The 27,609-nt window shown below is 49.6% G+C and overlaps 1 protein-coding gene across 12 annotated transcripts in view; it reads left to right on the top strand.

Annotated features, from left to right (window-relative positions):
• POU6F1 (POU class 6 homeobox 1) overlaps positions 1–27,609 on the top strand; it is a 42,671-nt gene that overhangs the window by 9,569 nt on the left and 5,493 nt on the right. For 4 of the 12 annotated variants that reach the window (XM_033222045.1, XM_033222046.1, XM_033222048.1 and 1 more), the window contains exons 2-9: positions 11,788–11,882; positions 13,970–14,165; positions 18,782–18,903; positions 19,807–20,032; positions 20,542–20,795; positions 21,434–21,562; positions 22,188–22,391; positions 26,961–27,102. In XM_033222045.1, coding sequence (XP_033077936.1) covers positions 11,835–11,882; positions 13,970–14,165; positions 18,782–18,903; positions 19,807–20,032; positions 20,542–20,795; positions 21,434–21,562; positions 22,188–22,391; positions 26,961–27,102 — 1,321 coding nt within the window. In that variant the 5' untranslated portion in view covers positions 11,788–11,834. Of the gene's footprint in view, positions 1–7,502; positions 7,591–8,777; positions 9,478–11,787; positions 11,883–13,969; positions 15,645–18,781; positions 18,904–19,806; positions 20,033–20,541; positions 20,796–21,433; positions 21,563–22,187; positions 22,392–26,960; positions 27,103–27,609 lie in introns of those variants that run through there. The other 8 variants (XR_004439906.1, XM_033222049.1, XM_033222044.1 and 5 more) reach the window with 8 other exon arrangements.

Genomic DNA, 27,609 nt, shown 5'->3' on the forward strand with positions numbered 1-27,609 from the left:
GCGGGATGCGGGCCCGGGCCGGCGGGGAGCTGCGGGAACGGGACAGCTCGCGGTAGCCCGCCTGGGGCCGGACACCCGGGGGCCGCGCCCTCGCCCGCCCGCGGGCCGCCCTGGACCTGGAGTGGAGGGGGCGGCCGCCAGGTGGACCCGGTGGGGAACCCCGACCTGGCCCGTCCTCGTTTCTGCCCCTGCAAGCTCTTGTGGGGTACGGACCACAGGGGACGCTCTGTACACAGACCCAGTGGCGACCAGGAGCGGATCCTTGCCCCGTTGGCGAACACGGACGCCTGGGTTCCCGGCGGTTAGGGCCAGCCGGAGCGGCCAGGGTGACCTGTCACAGTTCTCCCGAATGAACAAACTCCGGGACGACCGGTGGGACTCGGGGGTAGTGACCCAGGCGTTGCTGGAAGGGTGGGGCAGTGATGGGAGAGCCACCTTCTAGCAGAGCACGAGCACTTCATAAATATTTAATAGCGATATTATTATTAATAAATAGTCATAATAATGGTCCCGATGCATTCTCCCTCGGCAAGCTCACCTGGCAAGGCCGAGGGAGCTCCCAGCGTACCCTCTAACCTCCACTTTCGCGGCAGAATACCCTACTCAGCCCTACTGGAAGTCTAAAACCTTCACAGAATAGTCTCCGCTGCTGGGCAGGGGGCAATCAGAAGAGTTCAGGACGCATTCCTGGGCCAAAGAAAAGAGGCTCTTTGCAGAGATATTTAACCTCGTTTGCCCTTCCACAATTCCTTGTTCCAAAAGCAGGGGGCTGGTCTTCAATTGTTCATATACATGTATCCCATGCCCCTTATTTAGCAGTCTAAGGCAGCCACTACTGACTGGCAGAGGCCTTCTGAGGTATAATTCCATATATTCCACTTTCATTCAAGTCCTGGTCCTCAAAGTGATGCTTCTGTGACCAGGTTCTCCGCTTATCTGCTGTAGAACTTCATTTCTTCATTAGTTCAACAGAAATAACCCACTCTGTGCCATGCTCTGAACAATTCAGACGAAGCCTCTAGCGTGGGAGTTTTTATTTTGGGGATGGACAAGTAGATGCTAAACATGAAAACTAACAAGGTAATACCATGGGGTGATTGTGTATCAGTGTGTGTGTATGTAGCCATTTCTTCTGTTTTGTTCCTGGAAGTACTACCTGACAGTTAGGAAAAGTGAGTCAGAAAAAATTTGCTCATGTGAGGTTTCTCTGCGTTTTGAAGGAACTTGGGCTAAGCTCATGTTCTTGTCCCCAAGATTTACTCCCTATAAAATTATCAGAGTAATCTTCTACATTGTCTTTTTTTTTTTTTTTTTGAGACAGAGTCTAGCTGATTTTTTTGTATTTTAGTAGAGATGGGGTTTCGCCGTGTTGCCCAGGCTGGTCTTGAACTCTAGCTCAGGCGATACACCTGTCTTGGCCTCCCAAAGTGCTGGGATCACAGGCGTGAGCCACCGTGCCTGGCTATCTTTTATATTTTTAAAATGCTTTATAATTTAAAACATTTTTGGCCGGGCATGGTGGCTCACGCCTGTAATCCCAGCACTTTGGGAGGCTGAGGCAGGCAGATCACAAGGTCAGGAGATCGAAACCATCCTGGCTAACATGGTGAAACCCCGTCTCTACTAAAAATAAAAAAAACTTAGCCGGACATGGTGGCAGGTGCCTGTAGTCCCAGCTACTCGGGAGGCTGAGGCAGGAGAATGGCAAAAAACATTTTTATATGCATGCTTTACTTCAGTTCAAAATAATAGCAACGATAATAACAAACACATATATAGTGTTTGTTTCATGCTAGGCCCTATTTTAAGTGCCTTCCATAAATTTATCAATTTAATTCTCACAATAACCCATGAGGTGGTTACTATAATTTGGTTCCATTTTGGATAAGGAAACTGAGGCTTATAGGGAATACCTCTAGTAGAAGCAGTATTCAAGCTGTGTCCTCTGCCTTTAAACCTGCCTTTGACCCCCCTATGTCAAAATGAGTGTTCATGAGGCAGAAGAGAGAGTGGGATGCAGGAGAAACTGACCAAGGGAGGAAGGCTTGGAATGAGAAATTGGACGGGTGCTTTAGGAAGGGGTCAGTGTGCTCTGGGTTCTCCAGAACCCAATACTACACCTTTGAAATCTTTTTTTTTTTTTTTTTGAGACAGGGTTTCACTGTGTCGCTCAGTCTGGAGTGCAGTGGTGTGATATTGGGCTCACTGCAACCTCCACTTCCCGGGTTCAAGCAATTCGCCCACCTCGGCCTCCCAACTAGCTGCACACCACCATGCCTGACTAATTTTTGTATTTTTAGCAGAGATGGGGTTTCACCATGTTGGCCAAGCTGGTCTTGAACTCCTGACCTCAAGTAATCCACCCACCTCAGCCTCCCAAAGTGCTGGGATTACATACAGGCGTGAACCACCACACCCGGCCTGTACCACGTCTTTGAAATCATTTTTAAGTAGCCCCAGTACTGGAAATGGAGGCAAAGCATTTGAAATAGGGTGTGTGTTTTGAGGGAAAAGGTAGGAAATACTAAGAGGCTAAGTGACGTGGCAATGACATGACCTCGTATCTTACTTGTTTTCAGCCCATATTCATATACCTAGTTATCTACCAGATAGTATCCTACGCACCAGGGATATGATGATAACCTGACATGATCCTTGCCTTCCTAAAGCTTACAGTATACTAGGAACATATCTACTTTTCATTTTTCTTTTCTTTTTTTTTTTTTTTTTGAGGCGGAGTCTCGCTCTGTCGCCCCGACTGGAGTGCAGTGGCCGGATCTCAGCTCACTGCAAGCTCCGCCTCCCGAGTTTATGCCATTCTCCTGCCTCAGCCTCCCGAGTAGCTGGGACTACAGGCGCCTGCCACCTCGCCCGGCTAGTTTTTGTATTTTTAGTAGAGACGGGGTTTCACCGTGTTAGCCAGGATGGTCTCGATCTCCTGACCTCGTGATCCGCCCATCTCAGCCTCCCAAAGTGCTGGGATTACAGGCTTGAGCCACCGCGCCCGGCCGTACTTTTCATTTTTCATTCTTTCTTGCTTTTTTTTTTCTTTTTTGAGACAGAGTCTCACTGTCACCCAGGATGGAGTGCAGTGGCACGATCTCAGCTCACTGCAGCCTCAGCCTCCCAGGCTCAAGTGATTCTCTGGCCTCAGCCTCCCAAGTAGCTGGTACTACAGGCCTGTACCACCACACCCAGCTAATTTTTTATTTGTTTATTTGTTTGGGTTTGTTAACGTTTTGGTAAAGATGCGGTTGCACCATGTTGGCCAGGCTGCCCTCCAACTCCTGACGTCAAGTGATCCACCCGCCTCAGCCTTCCAAAGTGCTGGGATTACAGGTGTGAGCCACTACGCTTGACTCTCCTATTTTTTTTGGTCACCTCATCGTTCTTTTTCCTTTCTCTGGCCTGTGTGTGCCTAGCTGGTCTGCCAACAGCTTGACAAGACTGTTATCTCTGCTGATGGTTCAGGGTGTGGGGGCAGGCGTCGGTGTGGAGCAGAATTGAGATCCTTGTTTTCCAGTGTGTCCTGAGCCGTGGGGCCCAGAGCAGTCCCCATCAGCCTTCCTCCCATTTCCTGAGAGGAAGCTCTGTGTGGTGTCAGGAGGACGGGGTCTGGGGCAGGTGGACAGAGCCTTAAAGTTTGAATCTGCCACCGACTCTCCTGTGCCCTTGGTCAAGTCACCTGACCTCTGTTTACCTCTATGTACATATAGATAAAAATAAAGATGATTGTGGTAAGAGTCAGGCTAAACATTTCATTTATATGATTTTATATCATCATCATAACCATCCCATAGGGCCGGCCTATGTAATCACCATTTTATGTATTTATTTATTATTTTTTTCAGATAGAGTCTTCACTCTGTCTCCCAGACAGGAGTGCAATGGTGTGATCTTGGCTCACTGCAAACTCCGCCTCCCGGTTCAAGCGATTTTCTTGCCTCAGCTTCATAAGTAGCTGGAATTACAAGCACCTGCCACCACACCTGGCTAAGTTTTGTATTTTTAGTAGAGATGGGGTTTCCCCATGTTGGCCAGGCTGGTCTTGAACTCCTGACCTCAGGTGATCCTCCTGCCTTGGCCTCCCAAAGTGCTAGGATTATAGGCATGAGCCACCATGCCCGGCCTAGTCACCATTTTAAAGATAAGGAAATTAGGCCAGGTGCGGTGGCTCACACCTGCAATCCCAGAACTTTGGGGGGCTGAGGTGGGCAGATCACAAAGTCAGGAGCTCAAGACCAGCCTGGCCAATACGGGGAAATCCCGTCTCTACTAAAAATACAAAAATTAGTTGACCATGGTGGTAGGCACCTGTAGTCCCAGCTACTCAGGAGGCTGAGGCAGGAGAATCGTTTGAACCTGGGAGGCAGAGGTTTCAGGGAGCCAAGATTGCACCACTGCACTCCAGCCTGGGCAACAAGAGCAACTCTCCGTCTCAAAAAAGTTAAAAAAAAAAAAAAAGAAAACCATAGCAATGGGCCAGGTATGGTGGCTCATGCCAGTAATACCGGCACTTTGGTAGGCTGAGGTGGGAAGATAATTTGAGCCCAGGAGTTGGAAACCAGCTTAGGCAACATGGAAAGACCCTGTCTCTGAAAAAATAATAATAATAAAACCAGAAATGGATCTGAATTTAAAAGTCTGAATCCCATACAAGTTCCATTTTCCTACATAGGACAAGATTCTTTTACATAAAATTTCATGTCTGAAATACAGGCCTCCCTGGGAACAAGCACTGCATAAAACTGCCTTACAGGCCAGGCGTGGTAGCTCACGCATGTAATCCCAGTACTTTGGGAGGCTGAGGCAGGTGAATCACTTGAGGTCAGGAGTTCTTGACTAACCTGGGCAACATGGTGAAACCCCGTCTCTACTAAAAATACAAAAATTAGCCTGGTGTGGTGGTGCACTCTTGTAGTCCCAGCTACTCAGGAGGCTGAGGCAGAAGAATTGCTTGAACCTGGGAGGCGGAGGTTGCAGTAAGCTGGGATCGTGCCACTGCACTTCAACCTGGGTGACAGAGCAAGACTCCATCTCAAAAAAGAAAAAACAAAAACAAAAAAACTGCACTAGGTGTTAGGTGTCCCTCCTGTAGATTGTTTACTGCTTTTTATTCACTCACCATGACACTTAAGCATACTGTATTGTAGTTACCTTCTTATTTCCTTGACTCCCATATTGGACTATAGCTTTTTTTTTTTTTTTGAGATGGAGTTTCACTCTTGTTCCCCAGGCTGGAGTGCAATGGCACAATCTCGGCTCACCTCCGCCTCCGGTTGTTCAAGCAATCCTCCTGCCTCAGCCTCCCGAGTAGCTGGGATTACAGGCATGTGCCACCACCCCCGGCTAATTTTGTAATTTTAGTAGAGATAGGGTTTTTCCATAGTGGTTAGGCTGGTCTCGAACTCCCAACCTCAGGTGATCTACCCACCTCAGCCTCCCAAAGTGCTGAGAATTACAGGCATGAGCCACCACGCCTGGCCTGGACTATAGATTTCTTGAAAAGGTGGGAAATGTGTTTTTCCCCATTGAATTCCCAGTGCCTAGCACATAGTTGCCACTGAAACGTGTTGAAAAAACGAAGGGTTGGCTGGGCACGGTGGCTCACACCTATAATCCCAGCACTTTGGGAGGCTGAGACAGGTGGATCACGAGGTCAGGAGTTCGAGACCAGCCTGGCCAAATGTGGTGCAACCCCATCTCTACTAAAAATACAAAAATTAGCTGGGCGTCGTGACACACACCTGTAATCCCAGCTACTCAGGAGGCTGAGGCAGAAGAATTGCTTGAACCCGGAAGGCAGAGGTTACGGTGAGCCGAGATTATGCCACTGGACTCCAGCCTAAGCGACAGAGCCAGACTCCTTCTCAAAAAACAAAAACAAACAAAACAACAACAACAAAAAAAATGAAGGGCAAGACGTTTCAGGATTTCTTCTAATAGGATCTTAGGCTATTCTAGGGAGTTCTGATTTGTTTGGGGTATCCCACTCCTCCTCCTGGGTATCTTGGAATGTTGCCCTAAACCCAAAGCAGTTCCAGAGGAGAGTGACAGGTAGAACCAGGTCCTCTAGCTCATTCTCCCCCACTGAAAATCCTGCATGGCCCTGGACCTCTTTGGATTCTCAGGTGGTAGGCAGATGCCTTAGCACTCGCTGTTCCTTTTACCCCAGAGTCTGCTTGGGTTTTTTTTTATATGTATTTATTTATTTATTAGGGACAAGGTCTTGCTCTGTCAAGGAGTGCAGGCTGGAGTGTAGTGGCATGATCACGACTCACTTCAGCCTTGAACTCTGTGGCTCAAGCATCCTCCTACCTCAGCTTCCCAAGTAGCTGGGACCATAGGTGTGCACCACTATACCTGGCTAGTTTTTTTAATTTTTATTTTTTGTAGAGACAGAGTCTCCCTGCGTTGCCCAGGAAGGCATCAAACTCCTGAGCTCAAGCGATCCTTCCCCTTCAGCCTCCCAAAGCATTGAGATTATAGGCGTGAGCCACTGTGCCCAGCCCTGCCTGGGTTTTTAGATGTTAGCGAGGAAAGCAAGGGATAAATAAGTGAGCCATTTGCTAGCCAGCCAGAGTGCCTTGCCAGCCCTGATCCAGGTATTTTTCAAACTCAACTCACTGGAGAAAAAGGGTAAAGGAGAGGGCCCTTGGTGGGCTCTGGCTCCCTCCCCAGCTTTAACCAGAGCAGCTCTGCTGTGATGTGTGTATGTATTGGGATTCTACTGCTGGGATGGGGACAGGAGCTCCTCCTCTGGAAACAGACAGCTGATTGTCTCTTCTCCCTGGCCTTCAGGCTGTGGGCACTGCATAGCATCATGGGCTTAAAGGAGGCCATCCAGGTGTTCTATTTATGCAGTCATTGGGGAAATGGTCAAAAAGCAAACTGAAGCACTGGAACCAAGCCACAGCCTGAGGCTTGAAAAAAATCTGGAAAGTTCCTGACAAGGAGATGGCAGCAGGTCCAGAGGACCTGCTAGGTCCTCTAGGTCTTGGGTCCAGAGGACCCAAGCAAGGGGAACACACAGGGCACAGCTCAGAGTCAAAATGCTGAGTGTCTGCTTGTCAGACGTTGATATCACATACATGTGTAATAGCCATCTAAAGGTAAGACAGAGAGAGACAAGGGAGTCTGAGATCTGGGACAAAGGAGGTCTTGGACTCTGCTCTGCCTGGATTTCTGGTGGGCTGAATGAAATCTGGTTGGTGGGTTGGTGTGGGCTTAGGTGTGGTTAGAGGCTATGTCTCAGGACTGACTTTGCCTTTGACTTAAAGGACCAGACACTGAGGACCCAGGTCCTCATAGCTCATCAAATCTTAAGGGTGGACGGGATATCAGAATCACCCAAGCCTTATCACTACTTGAATCCTCCTGATAACACAGTCAGAAAGTGGACACTTGACCCTGCTCAGCCACTCCCTGTGAGTGGCCATAGTTGGCAGCAAGGAGCCAGAGGCCACAATGAGACTGTGAACAGACTTAGCGCTCCTCTCAAGCAGGTGCCTTGTTGTCCTATGAAGACTGGCTACTGCTGCCTTACACCTAATGACCTTTGGAATTGGAAAACTCTTCTCTCCATGAAATGTATGTATCAAGCTATAATGCACCCAGATTCACCTTGTGCAGCTTTCATTTCAATGTTGTCTCTTCCTCTTATTTTCTTTGCAAATGGCTTCTGTATGTAACAACTTTCATAGCTTATCCCAATTCCTACCCAGAAGTGATGGTAAACTGCCAAGTTCTCTGAAAAACTCATGGAAGACTACTATTTACAAAATCTGGGGGGTCAGAGTTTAAGACAAGCCCTGGCAACATAGTGAGACCTCATATCTACCAAAAAAAAATAAAAAAATCAGCTGGCCATGGGTAGTCCCAGCTACTCTGGTGGTTAAGGTGGAAGGATCACTTGAGCCTGGGAGTTTGAGGCTGCAGTGAGCCATGGTCATGCCACTGCATTCCAGCCTGGGCAACAGAGCAAGACCCTGTCTCAGAAGAAAAAAAAAAAAATTCTGAGGGGAGACATCACCTAAGAAGGAGGCTAGAGCCCCAGTGAGGTAGGTAGATGCTCACCAGTTCTTTCAGCAAATTCCTCTGCCCTTCCTGCACCCCCTCATCGTACCTGAAAGGGGAAGGCTCATTTCCTCTTTTTTCTTTTTTTTTTTTTTTTTTTTGAGGCGGAGTCTTGCTCTGTCGCCCAGACTGGAGTGCAGTGGCCGGATCTCAGCTCACTGCAAGCTCCGCCTCCCGGGTTTACGCCATTCTCCTGCCTCAGCCTCCCGAGTAGCTGGGACTACAGGTGCCCGCCACCTCGCCCGGCTAGTTTTTGTATTTTTAGTAGAGATGGGATTTCACCGTGTTAGCCAGGATGGTCTTGATCTCCTGACCTCGTGATCTGCCCGTCTCGGCCTCCCAAAGTGCTGGGATTACAGGCTTGAGCCACCGCGCCCGGCCTCCTCTTTTTTCAAATTGTTAGGTACCTGGAATTGCTTGCCCTCTCCTTGAATCCCACTCTAGAGGGGTTAGGGAAGGAAAAGGAGGGAAGGAACCTCATGGTTCTCCTTACCTGGTTGATCAGGGAACATTCTGCCAAGCAATGAAGATGCTAAAACCCCAGGGGTGATCCAGCAATTCCATTCCTAGGTATATACCCAAAGAATTGAAAACGGGTTTTCAAAAAAAAATTGTACTCAATAGTCATGATACAAAATACACAATAGCCAAAAGGTAGAACAACCCAAATATCCACCAACTAATGGATGGATAAACAAAATGTAGTATATCCATACAATAGAATATTATTCAGCCATGAAAAGGAATGAAGTTCTGACACATACTACAATGTGGATGAACCTTGGAAACATGCTAAATGAAAGAAGCTAGACACAGAAAGTCACATATTCTATAGTTCCATTCACATGAAATATCCAGAACAGGGAACCCCATAGAGAAAGCTCATCAGTAGTTGCCAGGGCTTGGGCAGTGGCAGTGGAGGGTGAATAACTATTAGTGGATATGGAGTTTCCTTTTGGGTTGACGAAAATGTTCTGGGACTAGACAGTGGTGATGGTGGCAAGTGTGAATCCACCAGATTCCATTATATGGTTCTCTTTAAAGTGGCTAAAATGGTTAATTGTATGGGATGTGAATTTATCTTAGTCTGTTTGGGCTGCTGTAACAAAATACCATAAACTGGGTAGCTTATAAACAACAGAAATTTATTTCTTATGGTACTGAAGGTGGGAAGTCCAACATGAAGGTGTTATTGTCTGGTGAGGGCCCTCTTCCTCATTGATGGAGCCTTCTTGCTGTGTCCTCACATAGTCAAAGGGGTGAAAGTATCTCTCTCACACTAGGATCTCGCTCTGTTGCCCAGGCTGGAGTATAGTAGCGAGATCACAGCTCACCACAGCCTCAACCTCCTGGGCTCAAGTGATCCTCCCGCCTCAACCTCCTGAGTAGCTGGGACTACAGGTATGCGCCACTACGCTCAGCTACTTTGTGTACTTTTTGTAGAGATGGGGTTTCACCATGTTGTCCAGGCTGGTCTTGAACTTCTGGGCTCAAGCAGTCCACCTGCCTCGGCCTCCCTAAGTGCTGGGATTACAGGCATGAGCCACTGCACCCAGCCTCGGGCCTTCTTTATACGGGCACTAATCCCATTCCTAATTACCTTCCAGAGGCCCCATCTCTTAATACTATCACCTTGGGGATTAGCATTTCAACACATGAATTTGAGGGGAAGGACACATTCAGACTATAGCAGAAAGGAAAGGTGAATCCAGAACATCCCTCTGGGCTTTGTTTCCCCATCTGTAACATGGGGATAATAATGCCTCCCATTCCTCACGCCCCCAGAGTTGGCATGAGTAATACAGCAAGCAATTGTGTTATATAAAATGTCTAGCATACAATATGCACTCAAAATAAATGTTAATTGCTTTTTTTCCTATAAAAATGTCTAACCTATTTGCTTCATTGTCTTTCCCCTCTCTCTCTATCGCTATCTCTATCATCTCTTTCTTTTTTGAGACAGGATCTCGTTCTGTAACCCAGGCTGGAGTGCACCAATCACTGCTCACTGCAGCCTCCTTCTCCCAGGTTCAAGCGATCTTTCCACCTTAGCCTCCTGAGTAGGGACTATAGGCACACGCCACCACACCCAGCTAATTTTTTGTTTGTTTGTTTGTATGTTTTTTGGTACAGACAGGGCCTCACTATGTTGCCCAGGCTGGTCTTGAACTCCTGGATTCAGGTGATCCTCCTACCTTGGCCTCCCAAAATTCTGAGATTACAGGCACGAGCCACTGCGCCCAACCTGTTTTCTTTATTTCTTTTTTTTTTTTTTTTTTTTTTTTTTTTTTTGAGACGGAGTCTCGCTATCACCCAGGCTGGAGTGCAGTGGCCGGATCTCAGCTCACTGCAAGCTCCGCCTCCCAGGTTCACGCCATTCTCCTGCCTCAGCCTCCCAAGTAGCTGGGACTACAGGCGCCCACCACGTCGCCCGGCTAGTTTTTTGTATTTTTTAGTAGAGACGGGGTTTCACCGTGTTAGCCAGGATGGTCTCGATCTCCTGACCTCGTGATCCACCCGTCTCGGCCTCCCAAAGGCTGGGATTACAGGCTTGAGCCACCGCGCCCGGCAAATTATTTCTTATGACTGTAGTTTGTGGCTCTAGCCAGACAACCTGTCCTCACATGAGGGCTTTGCCCACTCCTCACTGCACAGGGCAAGCTGTTCCACCATCTGGGATGTCCCACCTCCTCTGTTACAGGCCACTGTGGTCTTTGGGCCACTATCATAGAGTCACCTGAGAGCTGATTCTGTGATGTTCACCCATTGAATCAGACTCTGAGAGTAATTGGGGGAAAAGATCTAGGGGTCTGCATTTACATTTTTATTTTTAAATTTTTACTCTGTGCTTTATTTATTTATTGAGACTGAGTCTCACTCTACTCTGTACTTTAATTGATATAAATATTAACATTTTTACTAAGTGCTCTAGGTGATGATCATGCATATTAAAGTTGGAGAGCGCTTTAATTTGTGTTTTTACCATCTATTCCAGGAAGTCTGCCCAGATTTCTCCCTTGCTCCTTACCTAAGTCTAAGGTTCTGAGGGTCAGGGTCAGATTCCCATTGGGTTCTGCTGGGTGTGCTGTCTCCCATTGGATTGGGGAAGCCCCAGGGACAGATATCTTGCCCTTTCTTCACTCTCCTCACCCTAAGCCCAAATGTTCCTGATTCTTCTGAGTGTGGATTCTCCTAGGATGCTGTAGGAAATGCAACACTTTAAAGTTCTTAGAATCCTGTTTTTTGGCCAGGTGCAGTGGCTCACATCTGTTATCCTAGCACTTTGGGAGGCCGAGGTGGGTGGATCACTTGAGGTCAGGAATTCAGGACCAGCCTGGCCAATGTGGTGAAACCCTGTCTCTACTAAAAATACAAAAATTAGCCTGGCGTGGTGGCACATGCCTGTAATCCCAGCTACTCAAGTGGCTGAGGCAGGAGAATCGGTTTAACCCAGGAGGCAGAGGCTGCAGTGAGCACAGATTGCGCCACTGCACTCCAGCCTAGGTGACAGAGTGAAACTGTCTCAAAACAAGAGTCCTGTTTTTTGGGTTTTTGTTGTTGTTGTTGTTGTCATTTTTTAACCTCTACAGATACTTCAGAGAACCTAGCTTCTCTGTCTTCCTACGATTCTGTTCTGACTTTTCTAGATGGTATAGAAATTGTATCACTGTGTTACATCACCCTTTGCCTTTCCAATCCCGTCTTACCCAGGATGTGCTAGGTGTGGGCCGGACCCCACCCGACCCTGACAAGTGACCATGGATCCTGGAGCCGGGTCAGAGACATCTCTGACTGTCAATGAGCAGGTATCTTCTGAGGTGGGAAGAGGGGGAGTAAGGGTGATGGACTGAGGGGTGTGGGCAACGGAGGAAGACTCCACAGGGCCTGTCCCTGTCCGTTTCTTACCAGGGTTCACCGCCACTTCACCTGTCCAGAGGTACTTGCCATTTAGGATTTCTCAGGGTCTGGGTTTGGGGAGTGAAGCTGTGACTTTAAGAGGTAAAATCAAAGTGTACGTAATATGTTTAAGTTTACATGGAGGAAGTTTTGAACATCCGGTAATTTACTCTTTAGTTTTTCTTATTGCTTACACATATTTTCTAATTTTTTTTTTTGCAAATTACTATTACTTATATCATTTTTTAAAAGGAGAAAAAAGGCCAGGCACAGTGGCTCATGCTTGTAATCCCAGCACTTTGGGAGGCTGAGGCGGGTGGATCACCTGAGGTCAGGAGCTCGAGACCAGCCTGGCCAACATGGTGAAACCCCGTCTCTACAAAAAATACAAAAATTAGCCGGGCATGGTGGTGGGTGCCTGTAATCCCAGCTACTTGGGAGGCTGAGGCAGGAGAATTGCTTGAGCCCAGGAGGTGGAGGTTGCAGTGAGCCGAGATCGCGCCACTGCACTCCAGCCTGGGTGACAGGGCAAGACTCCGTCTCCAAAAAAAAAGAAAAGAAAAGATGAATGTCTCTGAAAATGTAATTGGAGTGAAGCCTCTCATAGGGCAAACTGGAGGCAGCACAAGAGCTGCTTGTAGAATGTATTTCACTCATCTCGTATTCTCCTGATGGGTCACATTGTCACTTTTTCCAGCACAGCCTCTGACTGGATCCACTTTCAGGCTTAAAGAGTGTTGTGAGAGTGATTTCGGGCACAGGCCAAATGCAGAGAGGCCTGACACAAAGCTGTTTAATTTACATACTTTGTCTCTTATTCTTAAATGGCCCAATTGGCAGGGTTTCCGTGCTGGTGATGAAGAGCTAGTGTGGGGCACCTGGCCAGGGGAGGGAGACCGAGTGTTCTGAGGAGGCTCAGGGTCCACCTGCATCGCTCATGCATGGAGTTTGCCCTTGAGGTCTGAGCATGCCCACAGCAGGTGGCAGGACTAGAGCCACAGACCCATAGGATAAAAAGCTGCAGTCAGGCCAGGTGCGGTGGCTCACGCCTGTAATCCCAGCACTTTGGGAGGCCGAGGTGGGTGGATCACGAGGTCAGGAGATTGAGACCATGCTGGTTAACACAGTGAAACCCCATCTCTACAAAAAATACAAAAAATTAGCCGGGCGTGGTGGCGGGCGCCTGTAGTCCCAGCCTCTCGGGAGGCTGAGGCAGGAGAATGGCGTGAACCCGGGAGGCGGAGCTTGCAGTGAGGCGAGATCATGCCACTGCTCTCCAGCCTGGGTGACAGAGCAAGACTCCGTCTCAAAAAAAAAAAAAAAAAAAAAACCTGCAGTCCAGGAGCGGTGCCAGGCAGAGAGGGAGAGGATGCATCTTCAGGATTCTTGACTCTTGTTTTAGGAATTTAGCTTGCAGGGAAATCCTGAGCCTTTACTCCAGAGTTTTGGAAATAAAGGAATCATGGGCCATAAAAGTTACTCAGCATTGTGGAGCATTCATTTTCCATCCCTTTATCTTTGGGGAACTTTCAGATGGTTTCAAGGGAAGTGAAGAAGGATTTGCTTCCTGGCCCGACTTAAGCTGTGGATACCATGTTAGGAGCCCTTATACCCATGTTCCAAGATCCTAGCTGCCAAGAGGACATCCTTGCAAGTTGTAGGATAGGCCATCCACCACTCCCTGCACCGAGTCCAAGAGATGGAACAAAGAGAAATTGCTCTCAAATGGTTTGGCTCTGGGGGACATTTTTCTAGCTTGCGTCAGGCCCTTCTCCCTGTCACCAGGGCCTGCTTTCTTCCAGCAGCTCCTTCCCTGGAATCAGGGAGCTGCAGCCTGCCCCAGGCTCTGGAATTCTCACAGAGCACACAGCCCTCTGGACAGGAGGTCTGCATCCCGAAGTGCCCTCCCCTCTCTCCCGCAACCATACCCAGAACTTTGGGCCCTGCGGTTATACTGGCCCCTCCCCCAACAGTGCCCCCCGTCCTCTGCTTGCAGGTCATCGTGATGTCAGGTCATGAGACTATCCGAGTGCTGGAAGTCGGAGTGGATGCCCAGCTCCCTGCTGAGGAAGAGAGCAAAGGACTGGAGGGTGTGGCCGCCGAGGGCTCCCAGAGCGGAGACCCTGCTGAAGCCAGTCAAGCTGCTGGTAAAGCTGGGCCAGACAACCTGGGCTCCTCTGCAGAGGCAACTGGTACGAGGCCATCACCCCCACCTGGTACTGCTCCACCTGAGTGCTGAGTGCCTCCTGTGGTCCCTGGGGAGCCAGCACGAATCCGTGGGGCTCAGGTGGTTTTAGGGTCTTGTCCGCCTGCCCACTGGACAGCCTGTACCTCTGGTCAGCTGCTAGGGCTACTCTACACTCCTTGTTTCTGGAGTTTTAGTTCTAGTCTGAGTCACTTCCAGGCCTAAACTGGGATGGATCAGGGTGAGGTGGGAGGAGACTGATAACACTGAGCTTAGGGGGTTGAACGTGGGAGTTGAACCCGATGAGCTGTGGGGGATCGGGTACTGCTCCCTGGCTTTGGGGCACCCTCTCATCAGTCTTCCTCATTAACACCTTGCAGAGTAGTCATCTCCTTTTGCAGGAAGCCTTGGGCCTCCTTTTTCAGTTTCCCCAGAACACCCCAATTCATTGCCCCTTGACTTCTGCTGTACATTCCCCCTTCCCTTGACTGGAGATCTGGACTGGTGGGGGTGGGCCAAGAAGAGGAGGTGAGAAGAGAGCACATGAGTACACGCAAACTTCAGAAAAGCAACAGCTCCTTAACAAGAAAACTGCATGGCCACACATTACTTGCTCTACCTTCACATCAGTGTGTAAATTCTTTGGAACCCTAGTAACGTTAGTCCCTTTCTTCCCTTTTTGGATAAAGGAATGACAAGAGACATGATCATTTTTCCCTAGCCTGGAAATGCTGTGCTTCCATGTTGAGGCCAGGATGGGTCATCACCTGTTCCCAAGGGGCAGTGCCCTGGAGACCAGGCAGGGAAGACAAGGACCCTATGTCTCTGCCACTCCTTCCATTCAGCGTAGCCATTGTGCAGTGGAGTCCCTTTTCAGAAAACGGGGGAAGTTTCTCAGGTTTATTCACCATGCCCTCACTTTGCTTTTCACCCATTTATCCATCTTCCTATCTCATTTCCTCTGGTGCCTTAATTCTGCTCCTTGCCCAAATTCGCTCTCAGAAATGGATCCTAAATCAATGATTTTCATGAGTGTTTGTGTAGTGTGCATCTTCTCCAGGAGTTTGTGTCTAAGCCTTTCGCAAAAGACTCCTCCTCTATAAAGGAATTTTAGTCATCATCAAGCAGGTAAGGGAGGTATTTTGCTGGCATCACCTAAGCTGCCAGCTTAAAGTGATGGGAACTTTCTAGATGTGCAGGATTAAGAAGGGTTTCCTGTTTTTAAAACAAAATTAAGTAACAGGAAACTTTTCCGGGATGAAAACAGAATCTATTGGTTTGTGTCATTCTAAATTACTATCCAGTCTTTGTCACACATACATATTTTTATTGCTGTGGCCACTGAGGGTAGACTAAGTAGTATGATACCACCACGTTATTTCATGTACCTATGTCTTTTATTGACATAGAGTCACACACCTGCTTCTGGTTTTGGCCATTGTCAAATTGTCTGGGTTTTCATTTTCATAAACAGTGCTGCTTTGAATGTTTTTGTATTGGTCCTTTAAAAATTTTTATGTGTTATAGTCTACTCAAATTCCCTTTGAGGCCAGGCACAGTGGCTCACGCCTATAATCCCAGCACTTTGGGAGGCCTAGACGGGCGGATCACCTGAGGTCAGGAGTTCAAAACCAGCCTGGCCAACATGGCAAAATCCCGTGTCTACTAAAAAAATACAAAAATTAGCCGGGTGTGGTGGCACACACCTGTAATCCTGACTACTTGGGAGGCTGAGGCAGGAGAATCGCCTGAATCCGGGAGGCAGAAGTTGCAGTGAGCAGAGATCGTGCCATTGAACTCTAGCCTGGGCAATAGAGCGAGACTCCATCTCAAATGAAATGAAATGAAATAAAATAAAATTCCCTTTGAAGGGAAATTAATTATTAACATAGGAGGAAGTCATTTCATGGAAAAATATAAAATCTTGTTATCAATGAGAAGAAACGTAATTGACTTTAAGGTATGAGATGCCTGTTAAGCATAAGCAATGATAAAACCTATATTGGTGGCCGGGCTTGGTGGCTCACACCTGTAATCCCAGCAGTTTGAGATGTGCAGATTACTTGAGCTCAGGAGTTTGAGACCAGCCTGGGTAACATGACAAAACCCCATCTCTACAAAAAAAAAAATACGAAAATTAGCCAGGTATGGTGGCAGGTGCCTGTGGTTCCAGCTGCTCTGGGGGCTGACATGGGAGGATCACTTGAGCCTGGGAAGCGGAGGTTACAGTGAGGTGAGATTGCACCGCTGCACTCCAGCCTGGGTAACAGAGTTGAGACCTTATCTCAAAAAAAAAAAAAAAAAAAAAAACTATATTGAGTGGTGCTGTGGAGAAACAGGTACATTGTTGCTGGTTCTCTGAGTTCCTTTAGTCTTTCTCTGCAGTCCAGCAGGAAGCAATAGCAGCCCGAATGTATGTAAAACCTTGGACTCCATGGTCCTACTAAATATGCCCTAATAAAATGAATATTTTGCTTCTTTAGAGGGTAAGCTTTCATCATTTATGTTTGTCACTTTCCCATTTTCTCACTTACTTGTTATGTTTTGTCACATTTTGTCCAACAAAATGTTTTTTAAATTTTCATATGTTCAGACTCTCCTTATGTTTGCTGATTTTTTTTCTGTTTTATTTTCTTTAACTCATTTTTATTTTTTCTGTAGAGCTGGTGTCTTGTTTTGTTTCCCAGGCTGGTCTGGCAACTCCTGACTTCAAGTGATGCTACCACCTCAGCCTCCGAAAGTGCTGGGATTACAGGCGTGAGCTACTGCACCCAGCCTGATTTTTTTTTTTCAGTAGTTAGAAATGTGTCTTCCCGCCACAGAGGAGATAAATCTGTTATTTTGTTTTCTTTTACTATTTCATAAGGCGTTTGTTGGTGTGTGCTTGTCTCTTTAATTCCTTAAACTACCTAGGTTTTATTATTGAATGCTGTGAAAAGTATAGTCCTGAGTTGAGGTTGACGCCTTCCCAAGTTGAAACATGGGCTAGGACTGCAGGGTTGGATAGAACCTTTGCGGTTATCTGATTCAGTGGTTCCCACTCTTGGCCATATCACAGGGGGAGCTTTGAAGGAAAAAAGAGAGGTGAGGTAACTAGCCTCCACTCTTGGACATTCTGATTCAGCAGGCCTGGATTAAAGCCTAGAAATATATGTCCAGCAGTTTTAAGAAGCCACTTATCTGGCCAGGCACGGTGGCTCATGCCTGTAATCCCAGCACTTTGGAAGGCTAAGGCAGGTGCATTGCTTGAGGTCAGGAGTTTGAGACTAGCCTGGCCAACATGGTGAAACCTTGTCTCTACTAAAAATACAAGAAAAAACTTGGCCAGGTGCGGTGGCTCATGCCTGTAATGCCAGCACTTTGGGAGGCCAAGGCGGGCAGATCACGAGGTCAGGAGATTGAGACCATCCTGGCTAACACGGTGAAAACCCATCTCTACTAAAAATACAAAAAATTAGCCGGGCATGGTGGCGGGTGCCTGTAGTCCCAGCTACTCGGGAGGCTGCGGCAGGAGAATGGCATGAACCCAGGAGGCGGAGCCTGCAGTGAGCCGAGATGTTGCCACTGCACTCCAGCCTGGACGACAGAGCAAGACTCCATCTCAAAAAAAAAAATTTTTTTTAAATAAGAAAAAAATTAGCTGGGCATGGTGGTATGCGCCTGTAATCCCAACTACTTGGGAGGCTGAAGCAGAAGAACCCCTTGAACCCTGGAGGCAGAGGTTGCAGTGAGCAGAGGTTGCACCAGTGCACTCTAGCATGGGTGACAGAGCAAGACTCCGTCTCAAAAAAATTTAAAAAGAAGCCACTGATCTGGTCCAATATCCATCACTCAATTCCTAGGCTCCTTTTAACTCATCATATATTAAATAATAACCATTCTTCTCATTGTTGTATGGCTGTGAAGTTTCCTGGTGGGGGTTCCCCAGTACCTGCATAGGCTAAGGTACCAAGAGGAGGCAAAAAGCTGCAGGTCATGGGAAGTTCATTTAGAAGCTCGTTGAAGCTGCTTACATGACTTTAGACCTCAGGGAAGAGCAGAGAAAAGCTGGCTGTCCTGGAGAACCCCTGTGATCCTGTAGTGCAGCACAGACCTGTCTGATTTTCAGGGACTTTTGCTTCCAGGACTTTGCCCTTCAGGAACTCCTGCCCCTTCCCCAAACCAGCAGCTGCAACCAAAAGTACCCTGGAGGTGGGTGAACAGCGGTTCAGTGGCTGGATGAACCAAGGACAGCCACTCCCATCCATTCTCGCTCTGGCCTTCCCTGACACACGTGTGGGATTCAGGCCACTCTGTTGATGATGTGACAGTTTTTACAGGACCAGGAAATGAGGGCTAACACACACCTGGGTATCTTCTTCAGCTAGATGTGAGAAGGGTTGGCTTACCTTCCAGAGCTGGCACAGGGCTCCCCAGCCTCCTATCCTCACCACCGTAGCATTCAGGAAGCTGCCTCGTGGGCCAGGGAAGACCAATGATTGGTCTTGGGCTATGCAGCAATGCAGCATGGGACTGAGGGTCACCGCTTCAGGCTGCAGATGGGATGTCAGGTACTGCTGTGGTGACCCCTCCACTCACGTCAGGCTCACTCCTTGTCCTTCTTTCTCTCAATGCCTTGTGAAGTGAAGTCACCCCCGGGGATCCCTCCGAGCCCTGCCCCTGCCATTGCCACCTTCAGCCAAGCCCCAAGCCAGCCTCAGGCATCGCAGACCCTGACGCCACTGGCTGTACAAGCTGCCCCCCAGGTAAGGGCTGCCCTCGGGAGCTGGACAGAGGGCTGGGGGTAGGATTGAGGCATGGGACAGCCAGCATGGGGAAGCCATGGAGTCTGGGAACTTCATGGGGCAGGAGAGGGAAGGGGCTATGGCTTGAGGGAGGGACTCTCCTACTAGGCACCTCCAGCTTCACCCCTGCCTGTATCAGGCCCATTTGGAAAAGGGGATCTGCATTTGCAGAATCTTCTCCTTGGGCCCAGCCAGGATTGCAGAAATAACATTAACTCTTTCATGCAGCCAGAGTTTCTGTTTATCGAATGACTAAATGAATGAATACCCTTGCCAGCCCTCCAGTGGATGCCTGGAAGAGTTAATGGGTTGTTCAGAGTCCTCATTTAGAGCCAGGGAGTGGCCCCAGCACCGTGAGAGGCTGCCTTCAGGATCCTGCAGGCATGCAGAACTCCCTGTCCCTTTCCCTACATGCCCTTACTCCAAGGCATCCAGCCAAGGGTATGGTCCATCAGAAACTTCTCGGAGGCCTTTGTGGGGCCTTGACCACTTGGTTCCATCAGCCGCTGCTCCCTGTTCCCTGGCCACTAAGCACAGGGCCTGTCAGCAAGGGCCCGAAGAAGGCCTGGCAGGCAGCAGGCTGTGGTGGGGGAAGCCTGTGCCCCCTTCCCATCCTGTGAACAGGGCCACCTTGCCCTGGATTTGGGCGATTTCTCTGAAGGCAGGATAGTCAGTCCAGGCACCCCCTCAGGTTTGGGCCTCCAGCTAGGGTTTGGCTCTTCCCCACCCTCATGTGGCCTTTGCCCCATCGCCCTCAGAATGCTTTGTTTGTGCTCAGCTGGGTCTCAGAGACCCAGTGTTTGCGCTGTCAATGTTGATCTTTTATTTTTTCTTTTCTTTTTGAAATCTTGTTTGCTTTTGCAGGTCTTGACTCAGGAAAACTTAGCCACAGTTCTGACAGGAGTTATGGTTCCAGCAGGGGCAGTTACTCAACCTCTTCTTATCCCCATCAGTATTGCAGGTCAAGTGGCTGGTCAGCAGGGGCTGGCCGTGTGGACAATTCCTACAGCAACCGTGGCTGCCCTCCCAGGACTGACCGCTGCTTCTCCTACGGGGGGAATTTTCAAGCCACCTTTAGCCGGTCTCCAAGGTAATGGCAACTCTTCCCAGGACTGCACCAGGCCCCCCACCACCCTCCACTACACCCCCGCACGTGTGCTTGCCATGTTGGACTCAGAACCCACGGCCCTGGATTCTGGATCCGGTGTCTTGGGCATCCGGCCGCAGAGCTGCCGCAGCACCTCGGGACTGTAGGCCGTGACACCACGCTGGCCCTGCAGGCCTGTCTTACTTCAGCCAGCTGTCTGAGACTGCCCCTCTCCCCCTGCGCCAGAACTCACCCCATGACCAGCCTCCTGGGAAGGACTGCAAGAAGATTCAACATCTGGTTCTTGAACCTACACATCTGGCCCCAGGGAGGGGGGATGAGAGATGCTGGCATGTGCCAGCCCTTCAAGGATCAAGGGAATCGTGGCTGCCTGCCCCACTGTGCCCACTGCCCCAACCCCCTCTCCTTCTTGTGCCAGATCCCTTGGGATTGGAGCCGCTCTGGGCAGTGGCTGGGCATTTGAGCACCTCTGTCTCTGCCTTGCTCCATAGCAGCTGCTGTGCTGAACACCGCTCTTCCGGCACCCGTACAAGCTGCCGCACCAGTACAGGCCTCCTCGACAGCCCAACCCCGGCCACCAGTCCAGCCCCAGACGCTGTTCCAGACCCAGCCGCTGCTGCAGACCACGCCTGCCATCCTCCCGCAACCCACTGCTGCCACCGCTGCTGCCCCTACCCCCAAGCCAGTGGACACCCCCCCACAGATCACCGTCCAGCCTGCAGGCTTCGCATTTAGCCCAGGAATCGTAAGCTGCTGCCCTCACCCAGGGCTGACCAGGGATGGACAGAATCATGGGCCAAGGGTGGAACTGACCCTTCCCACAGTGGAGGACGAGCCCCCCCGAAAACAGCCCTTTTCCAACACATCAGCAGAGATGGGCTCCCTCTGAGGCCTTCTCCTTGCAGTTGCCAGCCCGTCCATCCCAGATAAAAGCAGACAACCTCTGCCAAGAGGTCTGGGCACATTCTCCAGAACCTGAACCACTGGACCAGGCTCAGAGGGTGGGATGACGTCTGGGGATTGAAAACTTGTGAGCTGTCACTAAGGTGCAGCCAGAGCTTACAGCTCTATGCTGGTGTCTGTCCAGTGTAGCTCCTGGCTTGGCAGTGGGAGCTGTTAGATATGACTAGGATCACATCAGCCTCTCAGGTGTGACCCTTCTACCCTGGCAGAAAGATTAACCAGAGTTACTTTTCCATGACTGTGGCCCCCCTTTCCCTGCTGACCCCTGCAGCCCCTAGCCCTGGAAACCATCCAGCTGGTAGACATGGGCCTGAAGCCCACCATCACATCTACCCACCCCAATGCCCTCTGTCCTCTTCCCTCTGCCCAGGGGTCTTCTCACCCCTCGGCTTCTGAGCAAGGCTCTTCCTCCACCCACAGATCAGTGCTGCTTCCCTTGGGGGACAGACCCAGATCCTGGGGTCCCTCACTACAGCTCCGGTCATTACCAGCGCCATTCCCAGCATGCCGGGGATCAGCAGTCAGATCCTCACCAATGCTCAGGGACAGGCAAGTGGCCAAAGGCAGGGCTGGAGGGTGGGGACTGTGGAGAGGCTGGCCAGGGGAAGGCAGCCAGGACTTGGGCTGTGGGTCATAGAAACTCGAACAGATGTCAAGCTGTTGTTCCTATCTCCTCGGTGGCGGCTTTCTGCCGATGCTGAAGCTGGTCAGGGGTGTACCCACCAACATCCTGGAGGTGCTCACATTACATGGGGGTTTTCATTTACGGAGCACCCATGTTGTGGTCAGGCTTTATGATGGGTGCTTTCTCATACATCATCTCACTTTCTTTGGAGTACAAATCTATTAGGTGGAGATTTTTATTCCCATCTTACAGGACAGAAGGCTGAGGTTCAGAGCAATGAAAGCCACACAGCTAAAATGTGGCAGAACAAGGCAGGTCTCTCTGAATCCACATCCAGACCTATTCCTGCTCCACCACAGCTCTGAGGCTGGAATAAAGGAAGTAGCCCTTAGAGTGTGAATCCTGCACTTTACTCATGCAGAAACTGAGGCCAGAGCAGGTTGAGGGATTTGTCCATTAGTCTCTTCCCCTGCTGGTGTGGGGATTTGGGTTTGGGGTGGAGCTGGATCCTACCCTCACACCTGGGGTCCCTGCCTTATTTCCTCCCAGGTTATTGGAACCCTTCCATGGGTAGTGAACTCAGCTAGTGTGGCGGCCCCAGCACCAGCCCAAAGCCTGCAGGTCCAGGCCGTGACCCCCCAACTGTTGTTGAACGCCCAGGGCCAGGTGATTGCGACCCTGGCCAGCAGCCCCCTGCCTCCACCTGTGGCTGTCCGGAAGCCAAGCACACCTGAGTCCCCTGCTAAGAGTGAGGTACAAGGGCTGGGGGTGGTGGGGCGTGGCGCAGGCTCTGCCATCTGGCACTGGCTGCTTCCCTCCAGACTGCCAGGCAGGACAGCATCGTCTGAAACTCCTAGGAGAGCAGGGCACCTCCTAAAGTGGGGGAGGTCCCAGAGTAGAAAGCCCACATGTGTCCACCCAGGTTCAGCCCAGGGAAACAGCTTCCTGAGACCCGCTACTCACACACACCCAAAATATGTATATGTGCCCTCAGAGGCCAGTGCTGTTCTAAGAAGGTCAGGGAGGTAGGTGATGGTCAAAGTAGACTGGGCCAGGATCAGCTTTAGGGTGAACAATCTTCCTGAAAAGCCCTGGGAAGTCAGTTTTACACTCAATTCCTCTACCCCTCCATCCCTCCACATCTCCACTCTCATTCTAGGGGTATTTTTTGAGTGCCTACTATATTCCAAGTGCTGAAAACACAAAGATGAATAAGATGCCCTCCTAGTCTTAGGTAGCTTGGCATTGGAGACAAGTCAGTGGGACAAAACTATCACAGGGACACACAAATGAGGTGGTTTGGGGCCCCAGAGGACCGAGCTCTCGACAAACTTGGAGGTTAGCTTCACAGATAAGGGACACTGGACCATCATAAAGGGATGAAGCCGGCATGGTGGTGCTCACCTGTAGTCCCAGCTACTCAGGAGGTTGAGGCAGAGGATCACTTGAGGCCAAGAGTTCAAGGCTGCAGTGTACAGTGATCATGGCTGTGAATAGCCACTGCACTCCAGCCTGGACAACATAGCAAGACCCCATCTCTAAAAATAAAAAGGGATGAGTTGGATGTGAGAGTGTTCTACCTTCAGGGAACTGCAGCAAATATCACCTGCTAGAGCAGCAGTTCTCAAGCCTGTGCATCAGAATCCCCTGGAGGCCTTGCTGGAATGAAGATTCCTGTGTCCCACCTCAGAGTTTCTTATTCAGTAGATCTGAAGTGGAGTCCAAGAGTTTGCATTCCTAAGTTCCCAGGTGACAATAAGGCCAGTGGTTCACAAATGTAGCATGCACTTCCAAGTTTTGTAAATAACCTCTTAGCTTTATCTGTGAATAGAGATCATAAGGGTACCAACTTTAGAAGGTTATGAATGCTGAAGGATATATTATACATAGGCAATGAACACTGACGCACAGAAAGCACCTGAAAAACAAACAGTACTTCTTCTTGTAATTACCAGTATCAGGTAAGGTACTAGGGAACTGCTGATGCTGAAGGGCTTTAGCAAGGAAATGGCTGACCAGATGTACTTTTTTTTTTTTTTTCTTTGAGACCAGAGTCTTGCTCTGTTGCCCAGGCTGGAGTGTAGTGATATGAGCTTGGCTCACTGCAACTTCTGCTCCTAGACTCAATCAATCCTCCCACCTCATCCTCCCCAGTAGCTGAGACTACAGGTGTGCACCATCACACCTGGTTAATTTTTGTATTTTTTGTAGAGACGGGGTTTTGCCACATTGCCCAGGCTAGTCTTGAACTCCTGGACTCAAGTGATCAGCCCACCTCAGCCTCCCAAAGTGCTGGGATTACAGGCATGTGACACCGTGCCCAGCTGAGAGATGCATTTTTTAAAAATGCCTGTTTTTTTTTTTTGTTTTTGTTTTTGTTTTTTGAGACGGAGTCTCGCTCTGTCACCCAGGCTGGAGTGCAGTGGCCGGATCTCAGCTCACTGCAAGCTCTGCCTCCCGGGTTCACGCCATTCTCCTGCCTCAGCCTCCCGAGCAGCTGGGACTACAGGCGCCCGCCACCTCGCCCAGCTAGCTTTTTGTATTTTTTAGTAGAGACGAGGTTTCACCGTATTAGCCAGGATGGTCTCGATCTCCTGACCTCGTGATCCGCCCGTCTCGGCCTCCCAAAGTGCTGGGATTACAGGCTTGAGCCACCGCGCCCGGCCTTAAAAATCCCTGTTATAGGCTGGGCACAGTGGCTCACGCCTATAATCCCAGCACTTTGGTAGGCCGAGGCAGGTGGATCACCTGACGTCAGGAGTTCAAGACCAGTCTGGCCAACGTGGTGAAACCTCGTCTCTACTAAAAATACAAAAATTAGCCAGGCATGGTGGCAGGCTCCTGTAATCCCAGCTACTTGGGAGGCCGAGGCAGGAGAATTGCTTGAACCCGGGAGGCAGAGGTTGTGATAAGCTGAGATCGTGCTACTACACTCCAGTCTGGGTAACAGAGTGAGACTCCATCTCAAAAAAAAAAAAAAATCCCTGTTATTCATATGATGTCAAGAACTGGACTGTGGTGAGGTGGTTTAAACAGCTGTAGGGAGAGTCAAGGAACTCTTAACTAAGGCAAAGGCCCTGGGGATGAAGAAGCAATGGACTTGAGACACACTGGGGTAGAATCCAGGAAACAGGACCATCCTGGAGAAATCTGTACTTCCTAGAAAGCTTTTTTTAAAAAAAAAAAAAAATACCAAATGCTTTCATATATTTATAGTTTCTTCTGATTACAAATATGATATATGATTTTTACAAAAATTCTAATATTTTGTGTAATGTAAAAAGTAAAAATCCCTTCTAATTCCAACTCCAGAGACAACTTCTTTTGATAGCTCACTTTATATGCCTCAAGATTTTGTTTTTCTGGAAATTCACATGTATTTTTTAAAGGCATTACTCCATAAAAACTGATTTTCTTTTTTTTTAATTATTTTTTATTTTTCGAGACGGAGTCTCACTCTGTTGCCCAGGCTGAAGTGCAGTGGCATGATCTCTCATCTTACTGCAACCTCTGCCTCCCGGGTTCAAGCGATTGTCCTGCCTCAGCCTCCCCAGTAGCTGGGATTACAGGCATGTATCACCACACCTGGCTAATTTTTGTATCTTTTTTTTTTTTTTTTTTTTGAGACGGAGTCTCGCTCTGTCGCCCAGGCTGGAGTGCAGTGGCCGGATCTCGGCTCACTGCAAGCTCCGCCTCCCGGGTTCATGCCATTCTCCTGCCTCAGCCTCCCGAGCAGCTGGGACTACAGGCGCCCACCACCACGCCCGGCTAGTTTTTTGTTTTTTTTTTTAGTAGAGATGGGGTTTCACCGTGTTAGCCAGGATGGTCTCGATCTACTGACCTCGTGATCCACCCGTCTCGGCCTCCCAAAGTGCTGGAATTACAGGCTTGAGCCACCGCGCCCAGCCATCTTTAGTAGAGACGGAGTTTCACTGTATTGGCCAGGCTGGTCTTTAACTTCTGACCTCAAGTGATCCACCCACCTTGGCCTCGCAAAGTGCTGGGATTACAGGTGCATGCCACCATGCCTGGCTAATTTTTGTATTTTTAGTAAGAGATAGAATTTCACCATGTTGGCCAGGCTGGTCTTTTTTTTTTTTTTTTTTTTTTTTTGAGACGGAGTCTGGCTCTGTCGCCCAGGCTGGAGTACAGTGGCCGGATCTCAGCTCACTGCAAGCTCCGCTCCCGGGTTTACACCATTCTTCTGCCTCAGCCTCCCGAGTAGCTGGGTCTACAGGCACCCGCCACTTCGCCCGGCTAGTTTTTTGTATTTTTTAGTAGAGACGGGGTTTCACCATGTTAGCCAGGATGGTCTCGATCTCCTGACCTAGTGATCCGCCCGTCTCGGCCTCCCAAAGTGCTGGGATTACAGGCTTGAGCCACCGCGCCCGGCCCAGGCTGGTCTTGAACTCCTGACCTCAGGTGATCCACCCACCTTGGCCTCCCAAAGTGCTGGGATTAAGGCGTGAGCCACCACGCCTGGCCAGAACTGATTTTCACCTTATTTTTCACTTAGGGCTATGACTCAGACATCAGAGTAGGTAGGAGGTATACCTTCTCCTTTTTAATGGCTGCACAGTCTCTCATCGTAGAGAGATACCAAAAGCCACCTACCAGTTTCCCTGTTCATGTACATTTGAGGCCTGAGAGGCTGTAAAATCAGGTTGAGGCTATCTTTGAGGGCAGAGATTTGGAAGCAGCTATCCCAAGGATGAGCACTTGTTGGGGCTTTGGCCAAGTGTACTGAACCTTTCTGAGCCTCTCACCTGCCCGTGTCACAGGTGGGTGTGAAGCTCCAGGTTGGTAGGGCAGGTTGCTGTGCTTATTTAGTATAATTCAGTCACTATTGTTGGGTTGGTGTTAATAAGCAGCCTCTAGTCTTGCTTTTTTTTTTTTTTGAGATGGAGTCTCACTGTGTCACCCAGGCTGGAGTGTAGTGGCGCAGTCTTGGCTCATTGCAACCTCCGCCTCCCGGGTTCAAGCAATTCTCCGGCCTCAGCCTCCTCAGTAGCTGGGATTACAGGCACCCATCAACACGCCCAGCTAATTTTAGTAGAGACAGGGTTTTGCCACATTGCCCATGCTGATCTCAAACTCCCAACCTCAAGTGATCCTCCCGCCTTGGCTTCCCAAAGTGTTGGGATTACAGGCATCAGCCACCATGCCCTGCCTAGTCTTGTTTTATGATAGGGCCCAGGCGGGAATGTCCTGCATGCGTGAGGATTTCATGCCTGTTTTTGCCCTGCCCCTGGTCCACCCAGGGATTTTAAGTCCCTGAGCCTGGCAGAGGGCAGCAAAGGCTTGTTGTCTGTCCTTTCACAGGTGCAGCCTATCCAGCCCACACCAACCGTGCCCCAGCCTGCTGTGGTCATCGCCAGCCCAGCTCCAGCAGCCAAGCCATCTGCCTCTGCTCCTATCCCAATTACCTGCTCAGAGACCCCCACCGTCAGCCAGTTGGTGTCCAGTAAGTGGCTCCTGGAGAAGTAGTGTGGAGAAGCGGGGAGGCATTTATTTGGGCACCCAACCTCTTCAGATGCTGCTTTCCTTGATAAACATCCTAGGGTCCAAAGGGGAAGGACAGAGGCCCAGTATGAGGGGCTGGCTTTTTCACTCCCATTCCTGTGGAGGTGGAGTTTGGGCTTGATGACAGTGGAGGCTGTTGAGCTGGCTAGCTGGCTGCTTTTCAGAGGGGCCGAGCCACGGGCTGTCTCCGCTGTGGTCTCTCACCCAGTATTTGAGGAATGTGGGTAACCAACAAGTGTGTCTGGGGCCAAGCCTAAGGAAGGTGGGGGAGGTTGAGCAGTTAGAGCTGGAAGAACTTGAAAATAGCTCCTTACCCCTGGACAGGTTAGTTTAGGCCCCTTTTCTTCAAGTCTTGCTTGTCTTGGGGACAAAGGTGATAAAGGTCTTGAAGGTGCATGAGCCTTTTCCCAGGTGTCCTCACCTCTCACTACTGCGTGAGTAGTGAGAG

Source organism: Trachypithecus francoisi, unplaced genomic scaffold (genome assembly GCF_009764315.1).
Source record: "Trachypithecus francoisi isolate TF-2019V2 unplaced genomic scaffold, Tfra_2.0 Lachesis_group11, whole genome shotgun sequence".
Classification (NCBI taxonomy): Eukaryota; Metazoa; Chordata; class Mammalia; order Primates; family Cercopithecidae; genus Trachypithecus; species Trachypithecus francoisi.